Source organism: Sebastes umbrosus, chromosome 15, assembly GCF_015220745.1.
Source record: "Sebastes umbrosus isolate fSebUmb1 chromosome 15, fSebUmb1.pri, whole genome shotgun sequence".
Taxonomy (NCBI): Eukaryota; Metazoa; Chordata; class Actinopteri; order Perciformes; family Sebastidae; genus Sebastes; species Sebastes umbrosus.
The window spans coordinates 13068982-13087079 of record NC_051283.1 but is presented as its reverse complement, the minus strand read 5'-3'; the positions used below and the strand labels follow the sequence as shown (position 1 = coordinate 13087079).

The window sequence follows — 18098 nt, the reverse complement described above, 5'->3', positions numbered from 1 at the left end:
ATAAGTTTGAAAATGAAACTAATACTTTCTCTTCTAAATAAGTTTAACTAATCTACCTTGTCCTGTTTCTTGCCCTGTCAGACAACACATCAGCATTGCCACCACAGTTATTAGTACAAATTAATATGGTGTCCAAAACCATCAAAATAAGAACCAGGTTGTATGAAACCAGAACTTCCCTTTAACTGAGATTTTATATATTTTTTTTAACGTCCACGTGGTGCCTTCATATATGCAGCTCATTTTTCCTGACATGGCCCTTTCCCTTGTCCTCCTTCTCCATCAGGACAAGTCAACCCCGGAGGACCAGAGCTCCTGGGACAGCTTCAAGACCATGACCCCCGAGCTGTCCATCGTGCCTGGGGAGCAGAAGGACCGGATGGAGCTGCACAATAAGAACTGGGACTCGTCCTCCGCTAACACGCCCGACTCGTCCGAGGGAGACTTCCAGACTGAAGTGTGAAGACACGCACACACGTACACGCACTCACTTGAATACACTACGTGCTCACGCCGAGACGAACTTCTGAAAAAGCTATACATAAAGTACATGATTTCTCGCAAAGATCTCTCACACACACACACACACACTGCTACCCGTCTCCTGCAACGTGCTCTGTCGGATCCCATACTGTATTTGTTTACTGCTGCAGTGGACAGACATAGAAAGAAGACTGTTCTACCCTATATTTTCGCAAAGACTATTGAAAAAGAAAGAACAGGGGCTCGACACGTCTGGGAAAATTTTTAAATGAACTTAAAAAAAAAAACTATGAAAAACTTATTTCTGAGAAAAATGTCTTGATTTTATTCTGGAGAAAAAAAAAGAAAATCTCTTTCAATTGTTTGATGATTTGGGGGGGAGAAAAAGAAAAAGAATATTTCTGCACCGTTCAGTTCTTTTTATAGCAAGGGGAAAAAAATCTCACTGAGGTTTCTCACACTGGTAGCCCCCCTAGGCACCCTGCTTTCATTTATTTCCTTTTCCCTTCTAATGGATGACGGCGGCTTTCTATCTCTCAGTCTTTCCTTTTTTATTTAAATTTTTTCCTTTTTGTCATTTTGGATGCAAAGAAGGATGGGGGACGGGGAAGAGCTGCTCATTGATATGTGCCATCCTCTCTGCTTTTTTCAGGTTCCAGTTCAACAATCCCATCCATCCATTCCTCTCACATCCTCTGTGTCAACATGGTATTCCCCCCTTTTTTTTGTGTACTTTCTATGGTTTAGTTTAAAAAAAAATGTCCACCTCTATGGCTTTTAATGAAAACAAATAATACGATTGAAACAACTGTTCAAGAAGAATTGATTTATTTTCACACTGATTTCTGCTTCTGCTGCCTTTTTCATTATTTTTGTCTTTCTTTTCATTTCCTGTGAGAATTAACCCATGTGAAATTCGGTTTAGGACACACACACACACACAGCACATAAATGTGAGCTTACTTTCTGAGGTACTGTGTGCCGCATGTTATCCAACCACGAGGGAAAAGAAGGATAGCGATCGTCATGCAGATTCTTCTTCCCTCCCCGAGTGTTTGGAGATAAAAAGCCTTTACAGATTGCAGCATCTGAATCCATTTCAGCCATCACCAATCACAGTGGAAAAAGAGAATATCTCAGTTATTTCCAGCCCAAATGGAATCTGTGCGAGCTCCGTTTAGCATCTCTCGCTCCGCAAAAATGTCGGCTTATCGGTTTAGCGCCTAACTCGCTCTTCCCGTTAAGCTGGGCATACTCTGTACGATTTTAGAAATGTTGTGTAACTCCTACTTCTACTGTAGGAATAGAATAAATTGCGATGTGAAGCCAAATCTCACAATTTATGTGCTCACACTGTACGGTCCGATCGTCAGCCACGACTTGAGTGCTGCCTTGATCATCTGTGTCATCCTGTCTGCTGAAACGTCTAAAAAAAAAACAAAAAAGAGGCGCCGGCGTATATGGACTCTCAGGCGGCTAGGAAGACATAGACAGTATGGCTTGTCCATTGTGCAGAGAGAATTGGAAGTAAGCTGGCTACGTTTTACTGTGAACGGACGACCAAAAGTTGTCAGAAATTCATCCCACTGTCCGACGACCGGTCGGGAGGAGTTAATCGGTCTTCGTTCCCCCCTGTACACTGCACGGAAAACGACGCCCAACGAAGCTGTAATTCGACTCTAATGTGATTCGTGCGGCTTAAAATTCGGGCGAGAAACGGGCTAAAATCGTACAGTGTATGTCCACCTTAACTGAGGGAGTATTGTTAGCTTCACGTGACCTGAGGAGGTTATCGCAGCCAATTACATCTAAAACTTGTTACCACCTGAGCCAAACGTTCTTCTTTTCCCAAGAACCCCATCATGGATTTACAGATAGACAAGCCTTCCTTTGCTTTCGTCTACCACCTCATTCTCCTTCTCTTGCTGCCCACCCAGCGCCGTGCTCCCAGGAGGCATGAAATCTTAATGTTAGCAGCGACGCCAGATGTATAATTCCTCCCTCACATGGATTCCCGTCCGTGTGATCGTATCCTGCATTTGTGCACACAGCAGCAGCTGCAGAGAGAGAGGTTGCAAATAGAAAGATAGAGTCACAGAGGTTATGAGGGTACAAGGTGGCAGGCTGGAAAAAAAAAAAGCGGCGATGCTTCCTGCTTGACATTCTGCATCCGTGCTTCGGTCGCTACAAGAGGACAACCGGCTTCCTGCTGTTGCAACATTAGCACATCAGTCCCGACAGAGAGCAAGTGTCAGGGTGCAGGATGAAAGCCAATAGATGGCTCGATAACTTTTCTGTCTATGTTCAAAGTGGCTCCCATTAATCTAACAGTCTGGAGGGGAGAGAGAGATGAGAGACAATTTAGGGTCGGAAAAAAGTGCAAGAGGAAAAATGGCAGCCAAGGAAAGAAGATCCAAAAATATGTAACGAGAAAGCTAGAGGCGGCAGAGATGCAGATTAAGAAGCTCAAAACAGTAATTATCCGGGGATGGCGATTTGTCCTGACATTTACCAATGCAGCCCTCAAACCATCTGTTTAAAGATCCCTAATGTGGTAGCAGTGCGGCGCGGCGCAGATGGTAAGCAAGAGTGCGGCCCTCCTAACCTTTCAAGCTAATCAGCCGATAGGCGAACGTACAGCCCCGCTCCCTCTCGGAGGAGCGAGATAGGTTCGGTTTACCAGGTTGCAGAGCTGAGGTCACATTCACCAGACCTTCTGTGATGCTCAGCCATCCAGATCTACCGTACTGTACGGAGTGTCCAAACAGAAAAAAAAAAGCAGTACTCAGTCAATGGGTGTTAATCTATAGCTGAAGAAAATACCAGTCTCAGGGGAAACAGATTTGACCTTTACACAGACTAATTAGGTTTCTTTTTATACATATTATAAAACTGAACATCATAGGGAAAGCTCTAGATGAATTCTCCATAAAGCCTTGTTCCCATGGTAACTTATAAATGGTATTTAAAGAAAGAAAGAGTAAGAAATGTGAATGTTTGATTTCAGCGCAGTATGAGATTTAGTTACCTCTTCTGTTGGTGAGCTTGTCCATATTTTTGCTCATTGCATATGAACTGTGTGATTTAGATTTCACCTAAATGAGGGCTGGACTTTTAAGTTTTCATCTTCAGGAACGGTAAGTGAGATTGCTGCTTGATTGAGATGTTTGACCGATCACTACAACTAAAGCCAAGTTCACACTACACAACTTTCAAGGTCGTCAGATCTCTGTACTGTTCACACTACACAACTTGCTGTCTTGTAAGTCGTTGTTTTAACACTACGTGACTGACCGGCAACAGAGGGTCACACACTAACAAGATCTTTCACCAGGAGGAATCCCCGATGAGGTTTCCAAACTACGTTTTGTCACAAAAACACGCGAGAAATACACGGTAAATTGCGTGATACCATACACGAGACACATTGCTGATGTTAATTGAATAGCCTGTTTCCACCGGTTTCCACACTCTTTTATTATTTATTCTTCTAGGTGCAACAACAACTTTGATCCTTGTTGCAAACGCAACACATACAGTAAAGTTGCTATTGTTACAGGCGTCGGCGAGGCCTCTCGTCGAGCGTCTTTGTGCAGTTCACACATGATGCTCGAGCGCCGATGTGCAAGCTGCAAGCCAACGCCGATTTGCCTCTGATCTGGGTCGGGTAGCGTAAAACCAGGGCTAAAGCTGTGTAGCGTGAACAAGGTGTTAAAGGATCATTTTACAATTTTCTTTTCTATGATGAACTGAAGTTGGTGATAGGAGTTGTTTACTATGTCATCTTGTTTTCCGTTATGTGTTGAAAGCCTGCCAAACTCAACAAGCCCATAAAGAAATATAAAACACAGGCCAATTCCCAACTTAAGGCGACTCCAAAAACCTACTACGCTCACCTTCACCTCCACCTTTCAGCCTTTCGATGCTTAGCTGTTAACCGACTGCTCCAACCATCCAGTTGATTTATTACTGAAAACCCCCTCCCTTTCCTTTTCTCTCATTTTTGTTCTTTTTATACATAAGATTGTACAAAGTAGTCCTCTAATGTTTTCATAGTGTCTTTTTATATGAAAATAAATTTTCAAATTGATCTCGTTGTCTCGCTGCTTCAAGGGCATCTGTGGATGGAGAACAACTCAGCATCTTCCTTGATTTGCAGTGTACTCGCAATCCCATGTTTTCATAATATCACTCTGGGTGTCGGGCATGACAAACTCTGTTACCCAGAAGCATCAGAGCTTAACTGTGACCAATCGGAGGCCCCGCTGGTCTGTCTGAAAATGTAAGAGGAGCAACTCTGTGGGTTTTGAAGTCATGTTGCACTGGAATAACCACAGGGAGAAAATGTCAACTCAAAGTGATTATTTCATTAAAAATGTATAAAGTTTGAGCAATATTTATGCTAATAACAATCCTCTTCCAGAGCGGATGTTCCCCAAAACTGGTTTTGTTATGTAACGTGGTGAAAATAGTCACAGTAGACAGGCTTTGGTTGTCCACAGTCAGCGGTGCTGGAATGAAGGAACAAGAGCCAAGAGATGACGCCGTGTGCATGCCTCCGTCGCTCTACGTCCGCCCTCCAAGGGGCTTGTGGCTAATTAAGTGTGGATGAGTCGGCCCGTGGAGCTGCCATCGGTCACCCTGGAGAAAGGCCACCAACTGTAACTTTCTCAAGGGAGTGCGAGGGATGAGAGAGAGGTCAGAGGAGGAAGAAGAAAATAGAGAAGCCAGCCCCGAGGACCAAATGCATTGTGACAGAGTGAAGGCAAGGAGGGGGGTTTTCACATTACCTCTGGCAGTAGAGTCACAGTGATTAGAGTGCCTCCTGGTTATTGTTCCCTGAGGTTTGTGGGTAATTAAGTTCTGGTACTGGTGTGTCACCAGTGACCTAAGGAGAGATGCTGCTGACAAATAATAATACGGCGAGACAAAGTGAAGAGTGGTCAGACATGAGTTGGAGGAAGAGATAACAAATTTCAAGTTGACTGAGGCTGTGTCCACCAGGAACAGCTTGTCAGTGCTGCCTTTTGCTTGATATTTACAATAAAGACAATAAAGACAGGACACGCTATTGCGTGTTCCTGACAGCACTGGGAGAAAGAAAGTGTGTTTTAGTGCTCACAACAGCAAGTCCTGAAAGTTTAATATCGCCGAGTCAAACGCAAGAGCGATGCAACGAGCTCCGCTGTGGCTTTTCAATAGTGATGCTGCAGGAACATGAAGCATTAGACTTTTCATGCATATAGTCAAACTGATGAGATTCTTTTCTTCTGTGTGTTTTGGCTACATCGTCTGTAACAAGCAGTTATTGTTGCGCTGTTTAGTCTTGTTTATTCCCAGGGATCACTGCACAAAAAGGCTAGCCAGCACAGTGACATAACTCCCGAAACAAAAAAGCATGGACTGTTCTACAGAGGACAGGAACATAGAGAACACGATAATGATTTATGCAATATTACTATATTGTATACAAGGATTTTTTACTGTGTGTCAGTTGGTTTAAACGGATAGTTTGGGTGTTTTGATGTGGGGTTGTATGAGGTACTTATCCATAATGAGTGTGTTACCTACAGTAAATGACTGTCGGTGTGGCCCCAGCTTGGAGAAGCAGACAGTTACCACACAGAAGCAAAGCGTTGTACTGCTGTGGACGGGGCCGGCAACAAAACATATTTTAGCCACCTAAAAGAATCAATATCAATTTAAGTGTACGCTATATTTAGAATATTTTCACCGCTTTACCTTGCCGTCAGCCATCTCCGACGGGGGAACTGAAGTCGTATCCATCTAGGCTCTTGCCAATGCCACCAGACTCCATTGAAAAAAACTGTAATTTTACCTCACAGAACACAGGGTTAGTTTGTGCAGTTGTGGGACTTTGGTGAATCCGAACTAAACAAAGTCACACAATAACACAAACAAACTAACCGATGGAGGCAGTGGTTGACCAGAAACTCCTGTGTTCTGCGAGGTAAAATTGCAGTTTCTTTCAATGGAGTCTGGTTGCTTTGGCAAGAACATAGATAACGGTTTCAGTTCCTCGTCGAAAACACAGACTGTATGGTGGTGTCACTGCAAGGTAAACCACTGAAAATACTCTAAATATAGCGTACACTTTAACTGTTTCCTTTAGGTGGCTGAAATACCTTTTAGTAAATTGCTTTGCTCCCGTGCTCCTGTCCGCCTCTCCAAACTGGGGGCGTGCCGACCGTCGTCTACTGTAGGTAATACACTGACTACGGATGTGTACCTCATACAACCCCACTTCAAACACCCAACCTATCCCTTTAAGGTAATTTGATGGATTTCACTTAAGTACAATATCAACTAAGGTGCATCCTGCATCGTTACCTAATCATGTGGCCTGTGTCTAAATCTAGTTTTAAGACCTTTATCGTTGTTTATATTGTATAATGCATACTTAAAAATAAAGTTGTGTTTCATCATGTCAGTAGAAACTAATTGACACACAGAAAAACAAACTGCCACTAAAGAGTCAATGCAACTGCTCTGCTCTAAGATTATGTATTAGTTGTTGCTGGTCATGTTTCCATAGTTTCCTGTTTTATTTTGAAAGGCTTAACTTCTCCGTCATTTCAGTTCCTGTCCTCGTGTGTTTCCCGCCTCCTTGATTAGTTTCACCTGTCCCTCGTTAGCCCTGCACTCACCTGACCTCTGCTCTCCTGTTCTCACTCCGCCATTAGTCAGTCACTACATATATATGCGGGTCCACTTCCTTTGTTCCGTCATCAGATCATCATCATTGGACTTTTTGATCACTGTAAGCCTGAAAATAAAATCACTGTTTTCATCCGGCTGCTTCTTCATCTGTCCAATCTGTTTCCCTGCATTGCCAATCATAACAGCCACAGATTACGTAATTGTAATGACATGCTTTACTTTAAATGATGTGCATTGCTACGTATCTGTAGCTATTGCAAAGTCGGTGGCAGCAGCTAATGCACAAAGATCTGAACAACGCAGCAAAAAAAGGCAGTGAAGAAGTGGAGCTAGCAAACATTGTTATAAAGAAAGCACAGTTGCAGATATGAAAAAAAATGTTTTGTTAATGTTTTATGTCCTCATAAAAATGCATTGGCGTATTCACACCATTGTTTTGAATGTAAACGCAACTTTTTGTTTGTGTACAATAAAACTTTACAGGGCACCTTTAAACGCACAGTATGTAATTTCTGCCACTAGGGGTCTCTCAATCGAAACAATAACAAAAGATGGACTTTGATGACATCGTGAAGCAGCGTGGGATCATGGGAGTTGTTGTCTTCATTGCTGAGCAACTGCCATCGCTGATGAAAATCTGACGTGACTCGGGCAGAAACCATGTTCACGGACGAGGTAATGTATTAAAGTTTTATTCCTGTTACGTTTAGTCATGTTTATTCATGTTATTCTATTTCATTCTAATGTAATATTAGTAATGTAATGTAGTATTAGCTTGGTGGCTGGCATAAGCCATTTGTCTTAGGAGCACATAGTTGTGAGCTGGATCGATATTGAAATATATCAATATATTAGGTCTCTACAAGATTACTGTGTAGCAAAATTACACGCAATTAATGAACAAAATTATGCCATATGGAAGAAAAAAATGCATCACGAGTGAGCAATACAAACAATAGTAAAAAATAGAGTGGCTCGCTGACTTCCTTCCTCACTCTCTGACGTATCATCTGGTGTTTCCCTGGAAGTTAGAGTAAGTAGTTGGGGTTAAAGGTGATGTGACGCCATTGACAGTCGACCAAATGAAACACATTGTTACATCGAATAAAATTACAGATTTCTCTGGGTTTGAACATAGTTGGAGACATTTGGGATAATGTAAGTAATCCTCAACAAAATATATAAGGTCTATTCATTTTTATACATTTTAATACGGAAATGTTACATATTATACCTCTAACTAAATATAAAAGCTTTCTTAAAAGAGACATATCTTAAAGGGTTAGTTTGGGTGTTTTACTTACAGCAGATGACAGTTGGCGTGCCCCCAGCATTGAGAAACAGAGAGGAGTACCGGCACTGAGTACCAGCACCGGAGCAAAGCCATGTACTGCTGTGGACGGGGATGGCAGAAAAATGTGTTTTAGCCACCTAAAAGAAAGGCTCAACTAAAAAAATGATATCCATTTAAGTATACGCTATATTAAGAATATTTTCTGACAGAGAACTGAAGGCGTTACGTATCTGTACTGTTTTTGTCATCTGCGCCTGCTGGCTTTGGAGAGAGCATAGATAAGTTTCACTTTCAGTTTAGCTCCCCGTCAGAAAGGAGAAAGAAAGTGCTGTCTGAGGCAAGATAAAGCAATGAAAATATTCTAAATAAAGCATAAACTTAAACAGATATAGATTTTTTTTTTTAGGTGAGCCTTTCTTTTAGGTGCCGTCCCCATCCACAGCACTGTATTGCTTTGCTCTGGTGTCGGTGCTCCTGTCTGTTTCTCCAAGCTGGGGACACGCTGACCATCATCTATTGTAAGTAACCTACTAAGTACCGCATACAACCCCACTTCAAAACACTTGAACAATCCCTTTAACCTTTCTGCTGGAAGAAGACCTGTCAAATCAACCGTTCAATAATCATCAGTTATCTTTTTGGGGGGGAATTTATACTCAGAAGCTTTGAAAAACTAAAAAAGAATCTGGTGGACAAGGCCTCAGGCTGTTTTAACTCTTCAGTGAGATGATTTCAAGTGAGAGCAAGGGGACATGGAGAGTGAGAACGACTAAGATTGACAAGCAAAGTCATAAAACAAGCAGGTCAAACACCACAGGGAGGAAAAACAAAGAACACCCCTGGAACATGGAGGAATTTGGGCAAAGTGGCAGTGTGAGGTACCATTGGGAGCATCGAACAACCTGTGAGTGGAAGGACATGTCTCACTTTGACACTGCAATAAAGTGAAAGTGCGCAGGGGCGTGCAAGTATGACATTTTTTAGTCCTGGGACAGAGGAACAGTGGAAATCCATTGCTCTAATGGTTGTAGCGTGTCTAGCTGTCCCTCCTCGGTGGCTGACAGATGGTTGCGTCCCACAGGCTCCGGTGCCATGCTGCTACGCAGAGAGGACACCGAGGATGGAGCAGACCGGCGGATTAGAAGGGAGGATGGTGTGGACGAGGCCAGAGTGGACAAGGAGCGCGGATGAAAGTAAGAATTAGATGCAAGGAAATTGCTTCTGTGAAGGTTTTTCTTGAGATTTTAATGCAAAGGAGAAGATCACAACGTAAACTGAGTCATCTAAACACCAAGTGAAAGCCCTTAATAAGGCTTTTGGACTATGCCGTAGACATCTCTTTTTCTGATGTTTGACTAAACAGCTTATTCTCATCTGTGCTGTTATGGATCAGATCCCTGAATGCTTCGCGATGCCAACATTTTCGGTTTTGGCCCAGTTCTTTGTTGCTGACGGCGCAGCCAGACTGCTCCTTTGAGACTGCCTTCCCACAATGGCGTTAGATGGCTGTCCATATGAAATGCCCTTGCTGTTCCTCGTCCAAATTCTGGACCCTGCTAATCCATTGAGTGTCTAAGTCCCCATCATACAGACCGGGATAAAACACAAGTGGTCTTTGACACTTTGAGGGTGATTTATTCAGAGCTGAGGTAAAGGACTCATTGAAGCTTCTTTTGGCTTCCACCAAGCTCTCTCCACAAAGCACTCCTCACATATCATGGCAACCTACATTTAGTCAGAATGAATTGCCTCTCCACACTGCCAAGGGCTTCTCGAAACACTGGCATAATTTAGCGGTAGGCTTAAGCTAATGCAATCTACCACAGCCTCTCTCTCTCTCGCATGCCGAGGAATGCAGCGCCTGGGACTTGCTAGATGTTTAACAGCTACTTAGCCTCCTTCATATGCTTCCATGAGGCGAGAAAAACCAAGAAAAGAACACAGGATGAGGCTGTGCAGGCGGCTTTAAAACCTCCGGGCCGTGTGTGTGTGTGTGAGAGGACAGGGTGTAGGAGATGCGCTGACAGAGACGGGGAGGTGAGGAGTCGTGATGTGGCCTCACACGTCTGGTTGCAGGGTAATGAGACAAGCCAAACCGGCCTCTCGAACTCCAACTGTCCAATGGCGGTCAGTAGTGAGGAGTCCAAATGAGGGCGACCACCTCCATGACTCCCACATACGCTTTAGTCATTCTTTTCATCTGTGTGTTTGCAGGTGTGTGTGTGTGTGTGTGTTGGAGGTCGATGCTCTGCTGGCTCGGTAATCCTGAGATCCATTTGAACTGGATTGAGAGCCAAGGAATGATTCTTAAAGCAGCCCTGTTATTTATCGGAGGTACACAGACTCAAATTCTGCTTTTATTTGACTGTATCGAAATGGTCGGTGCTCAATTATGGTCTGACACGGTAACAACAGGAACGCTCCTGGATTTATGTGTTATGAAAGGTATTATATTATTGCATTTCAAAACATTACAGTTCATTCTCAGCCTTGCAAAATGATTGATGTTAGCTACGTGAACTGAACAAATATGTTGTTCGGCTGTGATGTTTTATAATTTTCAGTACACAGCGCTTGAGAGAGTGACTGTGCAAAGGAAAGCTTCCTTCCTTCCTTCCTCTTCTTTTTTTCCAGCACAATTATTTGAACTTCAACAGGCTGTGCTTTTCTTAACTCTTTAAAGATTAATGAGGTCCTTGGAACAAGTTTCTTTTAGTGAGGGAGCAGAATCTAATAAGAACAGACCCTGAGCATTAATCACAACATTAATCACTTCTGCACAAATGAATGTCAGTACAGGTGCTTTGTTTTACGTGTGCTGAGGGTACCACGTCTCCTTGAGGTTGGATGACTGTGTGGAGAAGAAAAAAAAAAAAAGATATTTTTCTATTTGCGTTCATTTTTCATAACTTTTCATTTCATAGCCCTGTCTGTTGTTTTAGAGTTTTTAAGATGACGTTCAGGGTCACTTTTTAAAAGTAGAGACTTTGTTTCAGGCAGTGCTAATGCATGTTTTTTTTTCCTTTTCCAACTCGCAGTGATTCATCTGTTATTGAGCACAAGGGGTGAGGAAAGAAGCACGCTTTTTAAGTTTTTAATGGCACGGATGAGCATGGAAATGTTCTCAAGTGAGAAGACTGTGTGCTGGAAATGGCTGAAAATCCATCTATATAAAAATATAGTAGTCAAATAATGTTTTTTTATACAGCAAGACACAGTAAAGATTGTGACACAGTAAAACAGGCTAAGGGAATCCCATTCCACACACACATGTTTTACAGATTAGTCTATATACACGTGTTTATGTTTGTGACGTATCGACTGTGACACACGCCATACCGACACCGTGCGAAGACGTGTGTGTGCGTGTGTGTGCATTGCAAAATCAAAACCAATTTTCCCAATGGTTCACTGAGAGGGATGGCAGATAGGGGAGGCAGCAAAACAGAGATGGAGGCATCTATTCCTGTATTGCCGTCGGATGGCTCGACTTGGCACCGAGAGGCTCTTTGAGTGGGATCAAATAATATTTCCACTCCCTCGGGGGTGAGACGGGATCCCTGAACACACCCGGCTTTTATCTCAGGCCGCTCTTCTAACCTTATCTGCGAGAAAAAGAAGGATGAAAAGGAGGTGAAGTGAGATTTGAGGCATCCAGCGTATGTTGCCTGTATGTTGGCGATAGTATTTATGTGGTAAATTTTTTCTTCCCGGTGGCTTTGTTTGAAGGTTAGGAAGACGGGCATGTGTTCGGTTATGTATGTACACGAGAAAGGGAGAGAGATAAGCATGCATGATTGGGTCATGAAATTACATGTATACAGTACACATTTCCGACACACACACACTAACTGTAATATAAAAAGAAGCTATTCATATGCTGTCTATATACACTCAATATAATGTTTGAAAATATCTACGTTCCAGAGTGATTGCTGCCAAAGCAGTCAATTTCCCTCACCGGAAAGCTGCAGAAACCATATATTGTTGAGATGCTACATCACTTCTCTAGCTCAAATGATTAGCTGCTGAGGCTACTAAACTTAAAGGTGCAGTGTGTAGGATTTGGCGGCAACTAGCGGTGAAGTTGCTGACTGCATCAACTGAAACTTCTCCCGATGCTCACTTAAAGGTTGATAAGTTACTACTGTAGTTCATGTCAGTTACAAATAATTTTGATTTACTTTTTTATTTAAAGGTGTCTCTTATTTTATACATGAACCCATAAAATAAAACGTAAGCCGTGTTCTGCTAAATGTCGGCATTTCACGCGCCTCATAAAGCAATTAGCTAATATGCATTTAAACAGCCTTTTAATTAGTTTAAGAACCTGTCAGAAACCAGTTTTGTTTTTTTCCACTGACCTGCAGATGCTGGTGAAACTGGGAGCAGCTTTTACTTCTTGCCCCAATTTGTTCATGAAGACGGGGATATTTTTAAAGGAGAACTTGGAAACTGGATCAATAAGCCAGCTGAAAGAGGTATGGGGGGTTACACACCAGATATGTTTCTGCATTAATGCATTCCTCCCACTTTAGTCCAGGCGCTGTAGGGATGTGAGAAACACAGGCAGTCAGTCAAGGCTGACAAACATCTATCACGGCTATTAGGCCCCTCTTTTATTTCCTTTAAGCCAAGCAACAATGTTGAGGTATAAAGTTCATTATTGACCTTGGACTTCAGGATCTGTTTAGTAGCTGTACTGGAGCTTTTCAACCACATCACACAATCCCCATCATCAGATTTGAGTTTGCTCAATTGCCATGGAATTGAAGCTGAAGCAAACCTTACAGTAGGATCTCTCATCCATAATGATTTAAACGTTTGAAGTAATGCGGTTGAAAGCTCCAGAACTGCTACTTAATGGACCTTGAGGTGAGAATGTATTGTCAGCTAAGCAACAATGTTTTTTATTATTGTGGAATACATTTATATTTGTGTAGACCGGACCCTGCGACGCAAATGGTGAACAAGCTCAAAGGGTGAGAATTTTAACATTCACTTTGTTTTTCAAGTTTGATCAGTCATACAATTATATCTGTTTAATCAATTACACTGCCGCACAAACCTACATTGGCAACAAAGTCAAAATATATAATTTCTTTTTAATGGCCAATAGGCCAAGAGGACATTAATGTGAGTTAATGTTGCCCCCTAATGTCCCACCTATATGCTCTTGGCACTATACTGTGAGTTCTGCAGCAGCAGCAGCTGGTGGTGGTGGTGGTCCTGCTTCATCAGCAACTCTGCCGGAACAGAAATTGGTGCTTGAAATTAGTTATTAAGGAAACACAATAGGCTCCTTGACTTACAAGAAAAGTCACAGAAGAGAAGCTGTTTAAAACAAGACAATCTTTGGAGTAACATATTTCTATTGCAACATGTTTTGACTGGTTTATGTACAAACTAAAGATGAAATAAGTTGCTAGCTAAGCTAATATAACATAATCTGTATAGGAGAAGTTATTTTGTAAGCCAGTCAAGGGCGAAGGTTTCATGTGAACACCAGCCATTTTACCATAATTGAAAGGGACATTTAAATACTGTCAGTCATTTACAACTTACATGAAACCTAAAAGCTTTAGAATCTAATGCATGAGGGTGTTAGACCTGTTTAGGGCTGCAACTAACCATTATTTTCTATTGTCCATTTATTGATTAAGTTGATTATTTTTCTTGATTAGTTGTTTGGTCTATGACTAATATCAGAAAATGGTGAAAAATGTCGATCAGTGTTTCCCAAAGTCCAAGATGACGTCCACAAATGTCTTGTTTTGTCCACAACTCAAAGATATTCAGTTTACTGTCATAGAGGAGTAAAGAAACCAGAACATATTCACATTTAAGAAGCTGGAATCAGAGAATTGTAACTAATTACTCAAACCGATTAATCGATCATCAAAATAGTTGGCAATTAATTTAATAGTTGACAACTAATCGATTAATCGTTGCAGCTCATTAATAAAACCCTAACATGTGGGATAGTGGAATTCAGCACCTGATGCTGAAGATGTTGCTATCGTTTGGAGATGTATTATACATATACTCATATATTTACATCATATCATATATTTGTATATATACATATATTTATCAAATCTCATTGGCTGCATCAATGTTAAATAATTATGAAGGAGAGTAAAGAGAGAAATGATTTGATGCAAAGTATCAGTGCTGCCTGTGAATGTTTGCTCATAATTGCCACTATTCCCAATATCATTACTTAAAGAAGCAGTAAGACAATAATATAATATAACATATGACAATAAGATGTAACCTTATGTAGTATTGCACCATTAAATATGTGGTATTCGAGCACTAAATATGTCTCCTCAGTATCCTGCTCACCAGCCAGCTGTTCATGGTTTCTGTTCCAGTGTCAGCAGGGAGGACGTCATCCTGCCTCCGCCACACCAGGACGATCATCAGGTTCTTTTGAAAAGGCGAAACCAGAGAGGAGTGTCCCACTCTGCCAGCACAGAAATGGCACTAGAGGAACCAATTAAGCACTTCTCTATGAGATGGAGCCCAGCGGGTTGATGCAACATTTGGGCTCCCAGCAGGTCTGTAGAGTTTGCATGTACAATAGGCTGTTACAGAACTCATGTAGCTCATTTAACAGGCCACTTATAACGCCACAGTTTGCTTTAACCAGCCAGAACCCTGATGTCAGGAAATGAAATGCTACAAATGATTCATGCAAGGGGGCCTGTGCTGTCCCATAACTGATTCTGTTATCGTCTGTGGGCTGTGCATTGATAAAAAACTATTATTTTATAAATTGCTTATGTTGAGAAGGATGTTCCAAAACTGAAATTTTAATGTGAAACTCAGTCAGCATATAATTGGTGCCTCATGGACCAGAAATTCAGCAGCACTCAACAGCCTGATCTAAGACAAACTCAACGTTGTAATCATTTTTCAAACAACTGTTCAAATTTAGCCCAGGTGCTGTTTTTATATAAGACCAAATAATGCATTCTTCAAAACTGCTAAACAGCCTTTTTCAAAATTGCTCTCCTGAAAATGAGACCAAACACTTCTGCACACATTTGTTCAGCCTGTAAACACACACACATTGTGCTTCTTTCACACCCTATGTGGAGGAGAATTGGATGTATTACTAATAGCAGTCATTATGGCATGCATTAAAGCCGTCAAATGGACAGCCCATTCACTAATACGTTTATTTCTTTCCTTTCTCTTCAATTAACGCAGTGGGGTACTTACTGTATGTGCATTTCCAAACAGAACATGCCACAATGATATCATATCGTGACTTTGTATTCAATATTTCATACTGCTGAGAAAGAAATGCAACATCAAATTATCTTAGCATGGCATCAAAAGCAACCTGTTGCAAAGAAAATAACCATAGAATAGTATGTGTTTATTGTGCAGTTTTATTTAGATAGATGGTTGTATTCTTAATGTCTGTATTTAATCACAAACGAGGAACTTTCATTTTGTGTTGATTTTGTGCGGTCCCTATGGACAAACCACCAGAGTCCCTTTAGAAAACCTCTCATTTTACTGCAGCAGGGTCTGACAATATGTCCTGCACAGTCCTGGTTCTGGTTCTTCCATTCCTCCCTTCCCTTCCAGTGGGCCCAGCAATACGGCCTGGGCCTCCAGCAGCGTGGTGTCGGTGTGGGCTCCCAGTGGGGACCGGCGGTGCTGCCGGGCGCAGAGCTCCAACTGCAGGAAGCCCCGCTGGAGTCTGAGTTGAGTGAGTTTCTGGTTGAACCTGCATGATTTTGTCTGATTTCACTCGATGACAAGCATTAAGAATAACTGTATAGAAATAGTCAATCTACTCGCTGATGATCCCATTTACCTATTTAGGTCATAGAGAGGAATCAGTATTAAATCGAAACTGTTTCATAATACGATACATACGATAATACGATAATACTTTATTGTCAGACAGGTCTGAAATTTGTTTTGCATCACAGCAGCTCCATTTGCAACATCCCAAAAGGGACAAAGACAAGAAACAAGGATACGTACATTTAAACATTACAATCACAGAAGACAATATTCAGGGCCCTTCAACGTACATTTGATCTGGGATTAGGCTCCATATTTAGTTTTAGGATCGACTGGTGCACAAAAGAGTGCTTCAGTCTAACCCTATTAATTCGTGGAACCCTGTATCTCCGATTTGATGGTAACAATTCATATTCATTGTTCAAAACATAATCAGTTAAAAGTTCCTCATCATAGTAACTTTAATGAAATCATAATAATAACATATGAAAAAAAAAACTATAACAACAACATCAACAACGAGAGAGACAAGGCCCCCACCTCATCCCTGTAGCTCTCCAAAACTATTTTTTTATATGTTTTCTTAATTGATTTATGTTATTGATAAGTGATAATAAGCGATACTTGATACACACATTCTCATCCTAGTGGTACGGACACAATGTTTTTAGATTAAATTCCTCCCTCTCTGTATGAGAATATTTTTTGTTGCTAAGCAGCCAATTATTTCTCACTTTGTACATAATTTGTCCAGTCTTAAGCCTCATTCTAGCAGATCCATGAACTTCAAAACATGTGACTGTAGAAAAGCACGTTAGTGTGTTCATTGTATCCTACATTATTTACTATCCTCATGGCTCTTTTATGCATAATGAGTGCAATGTGCTTTTAGTATGTGTTACCCTACACGTCCACACAATAATAAGTAGTAGTGAACGATATAGAGTTTGTAACCCTTTGTAGCAGAAAGTGGGGAAAAGAAAGAAAAAGTGCAGAATAGCCCTTTACCACCCTGACAGGAAAAGGAGGTGGGGAGATAATAAGACACACCTGCAACCTGGGGGGAGGGGCCAAACCAGCTAACCTCAGGCAGCATGGAGGAGGACAGGAAGAGGAGTGAGATGGGGCTACAGGAGGAGATTATTTGAAGTTTAATTCAGTCATCTTTGCTCTAAATAGGAAACAGTCGACGTGTATAAAAGTAAACAGAGCAGCATGGGATCCAAGAACCTGCTGGATTTCAAGAACTTTCCTGGACAACAAGGAGCTGCTGGAAGTGTGCTGATCCCTGGAGCAGGTAGGATCAAACAAACACACACACACACACACGCACTGAACTGAACTGTATTCACACATACACACACATACAATCACACTCACACCACATCTCTTTCACTAAAAGACTGACATTTATCTGGAGTCCTCATTTCATTCTTCTAATTACTTCTCAAGGGACATTTGATTTTCATATCTGGACTCAGAATTTGAATTTAGTTTCTCTTGATTTAAAGGGCAATTTTGACTGTTTTTTTTAATATGAACCTTTTGATTTGTTGCTATTTGGGGTTAAATACAGCAAGATTTAATTGATGAACATGTAATTGATGGTTTGTGTTGTGTTTGTTTGTTGTGCATTTTGTATTCATGTGTGATAGCAGGCTATATCCGGGCTATCTGTCCAACTGGTTTACAGTACCATTTCTGACAGGGTAGGGTTGTGACTATTTTCCTGTCATTTTGGAAATTTGGTGGATAAACCTTTACGCTACAGCTTTATGATCCAGGATGTGCCTGTTTTTTCCCAGAACTGCAACACTCCTTGCCAACTTTGCTCTCACATATCTTATATGAGGTTTTCAGTAGACTTTGT

At 41.5% G+C, this 18098-nt stretch overlaps 2 protein-coding genes across 4 annotated transcripts in view; both read left to right on the top strand.

The window, feature by feature from the left end:
• The window catches only part of adgrb2 (adhesion G protein-coupled receptor B2), a 512322-nt gene extending 510366 nt beyond the window's left edge, over window positions 1–1956 (top strand). For 2 of the 3 annotated variants that reach the window (XM_037795561.1, XM_037795560.1), the window contains 2 exons: window positions 287–457; window positions 1136–1956. In XM_037795561.1, the coding sequence (XP_037651489.1) occupies window positions 287–457; window positions 1136–1264 (300 nt within the window). In that variant the 3' untranslated portion in view covers window positions 1265–1956. Of the gene's footprint in view, window positions 1–286 lie in introns of all 3 variants that reach the window. The other variant, XM_037795559.1, reaches the window with a different exon arrangement.
• A 15354-nt stretch (window positions 1957–17310) lies between these two features.
• The window catches only part of col16a1 (collagen, type XVI, alpha 1), a 133856-nt gene continuing 133068 nt past the window's right edge, over window positions 17311–18098 (top strand). The window contains exon 1 of the mRNA XM_037795031.1: window positions 17311–17525. The gene's annotated coding sequence lies outside the window, so the exon portion shown is untranslated. The remainder of the gene's footprint in view (window positions 17526–18098) is intronic.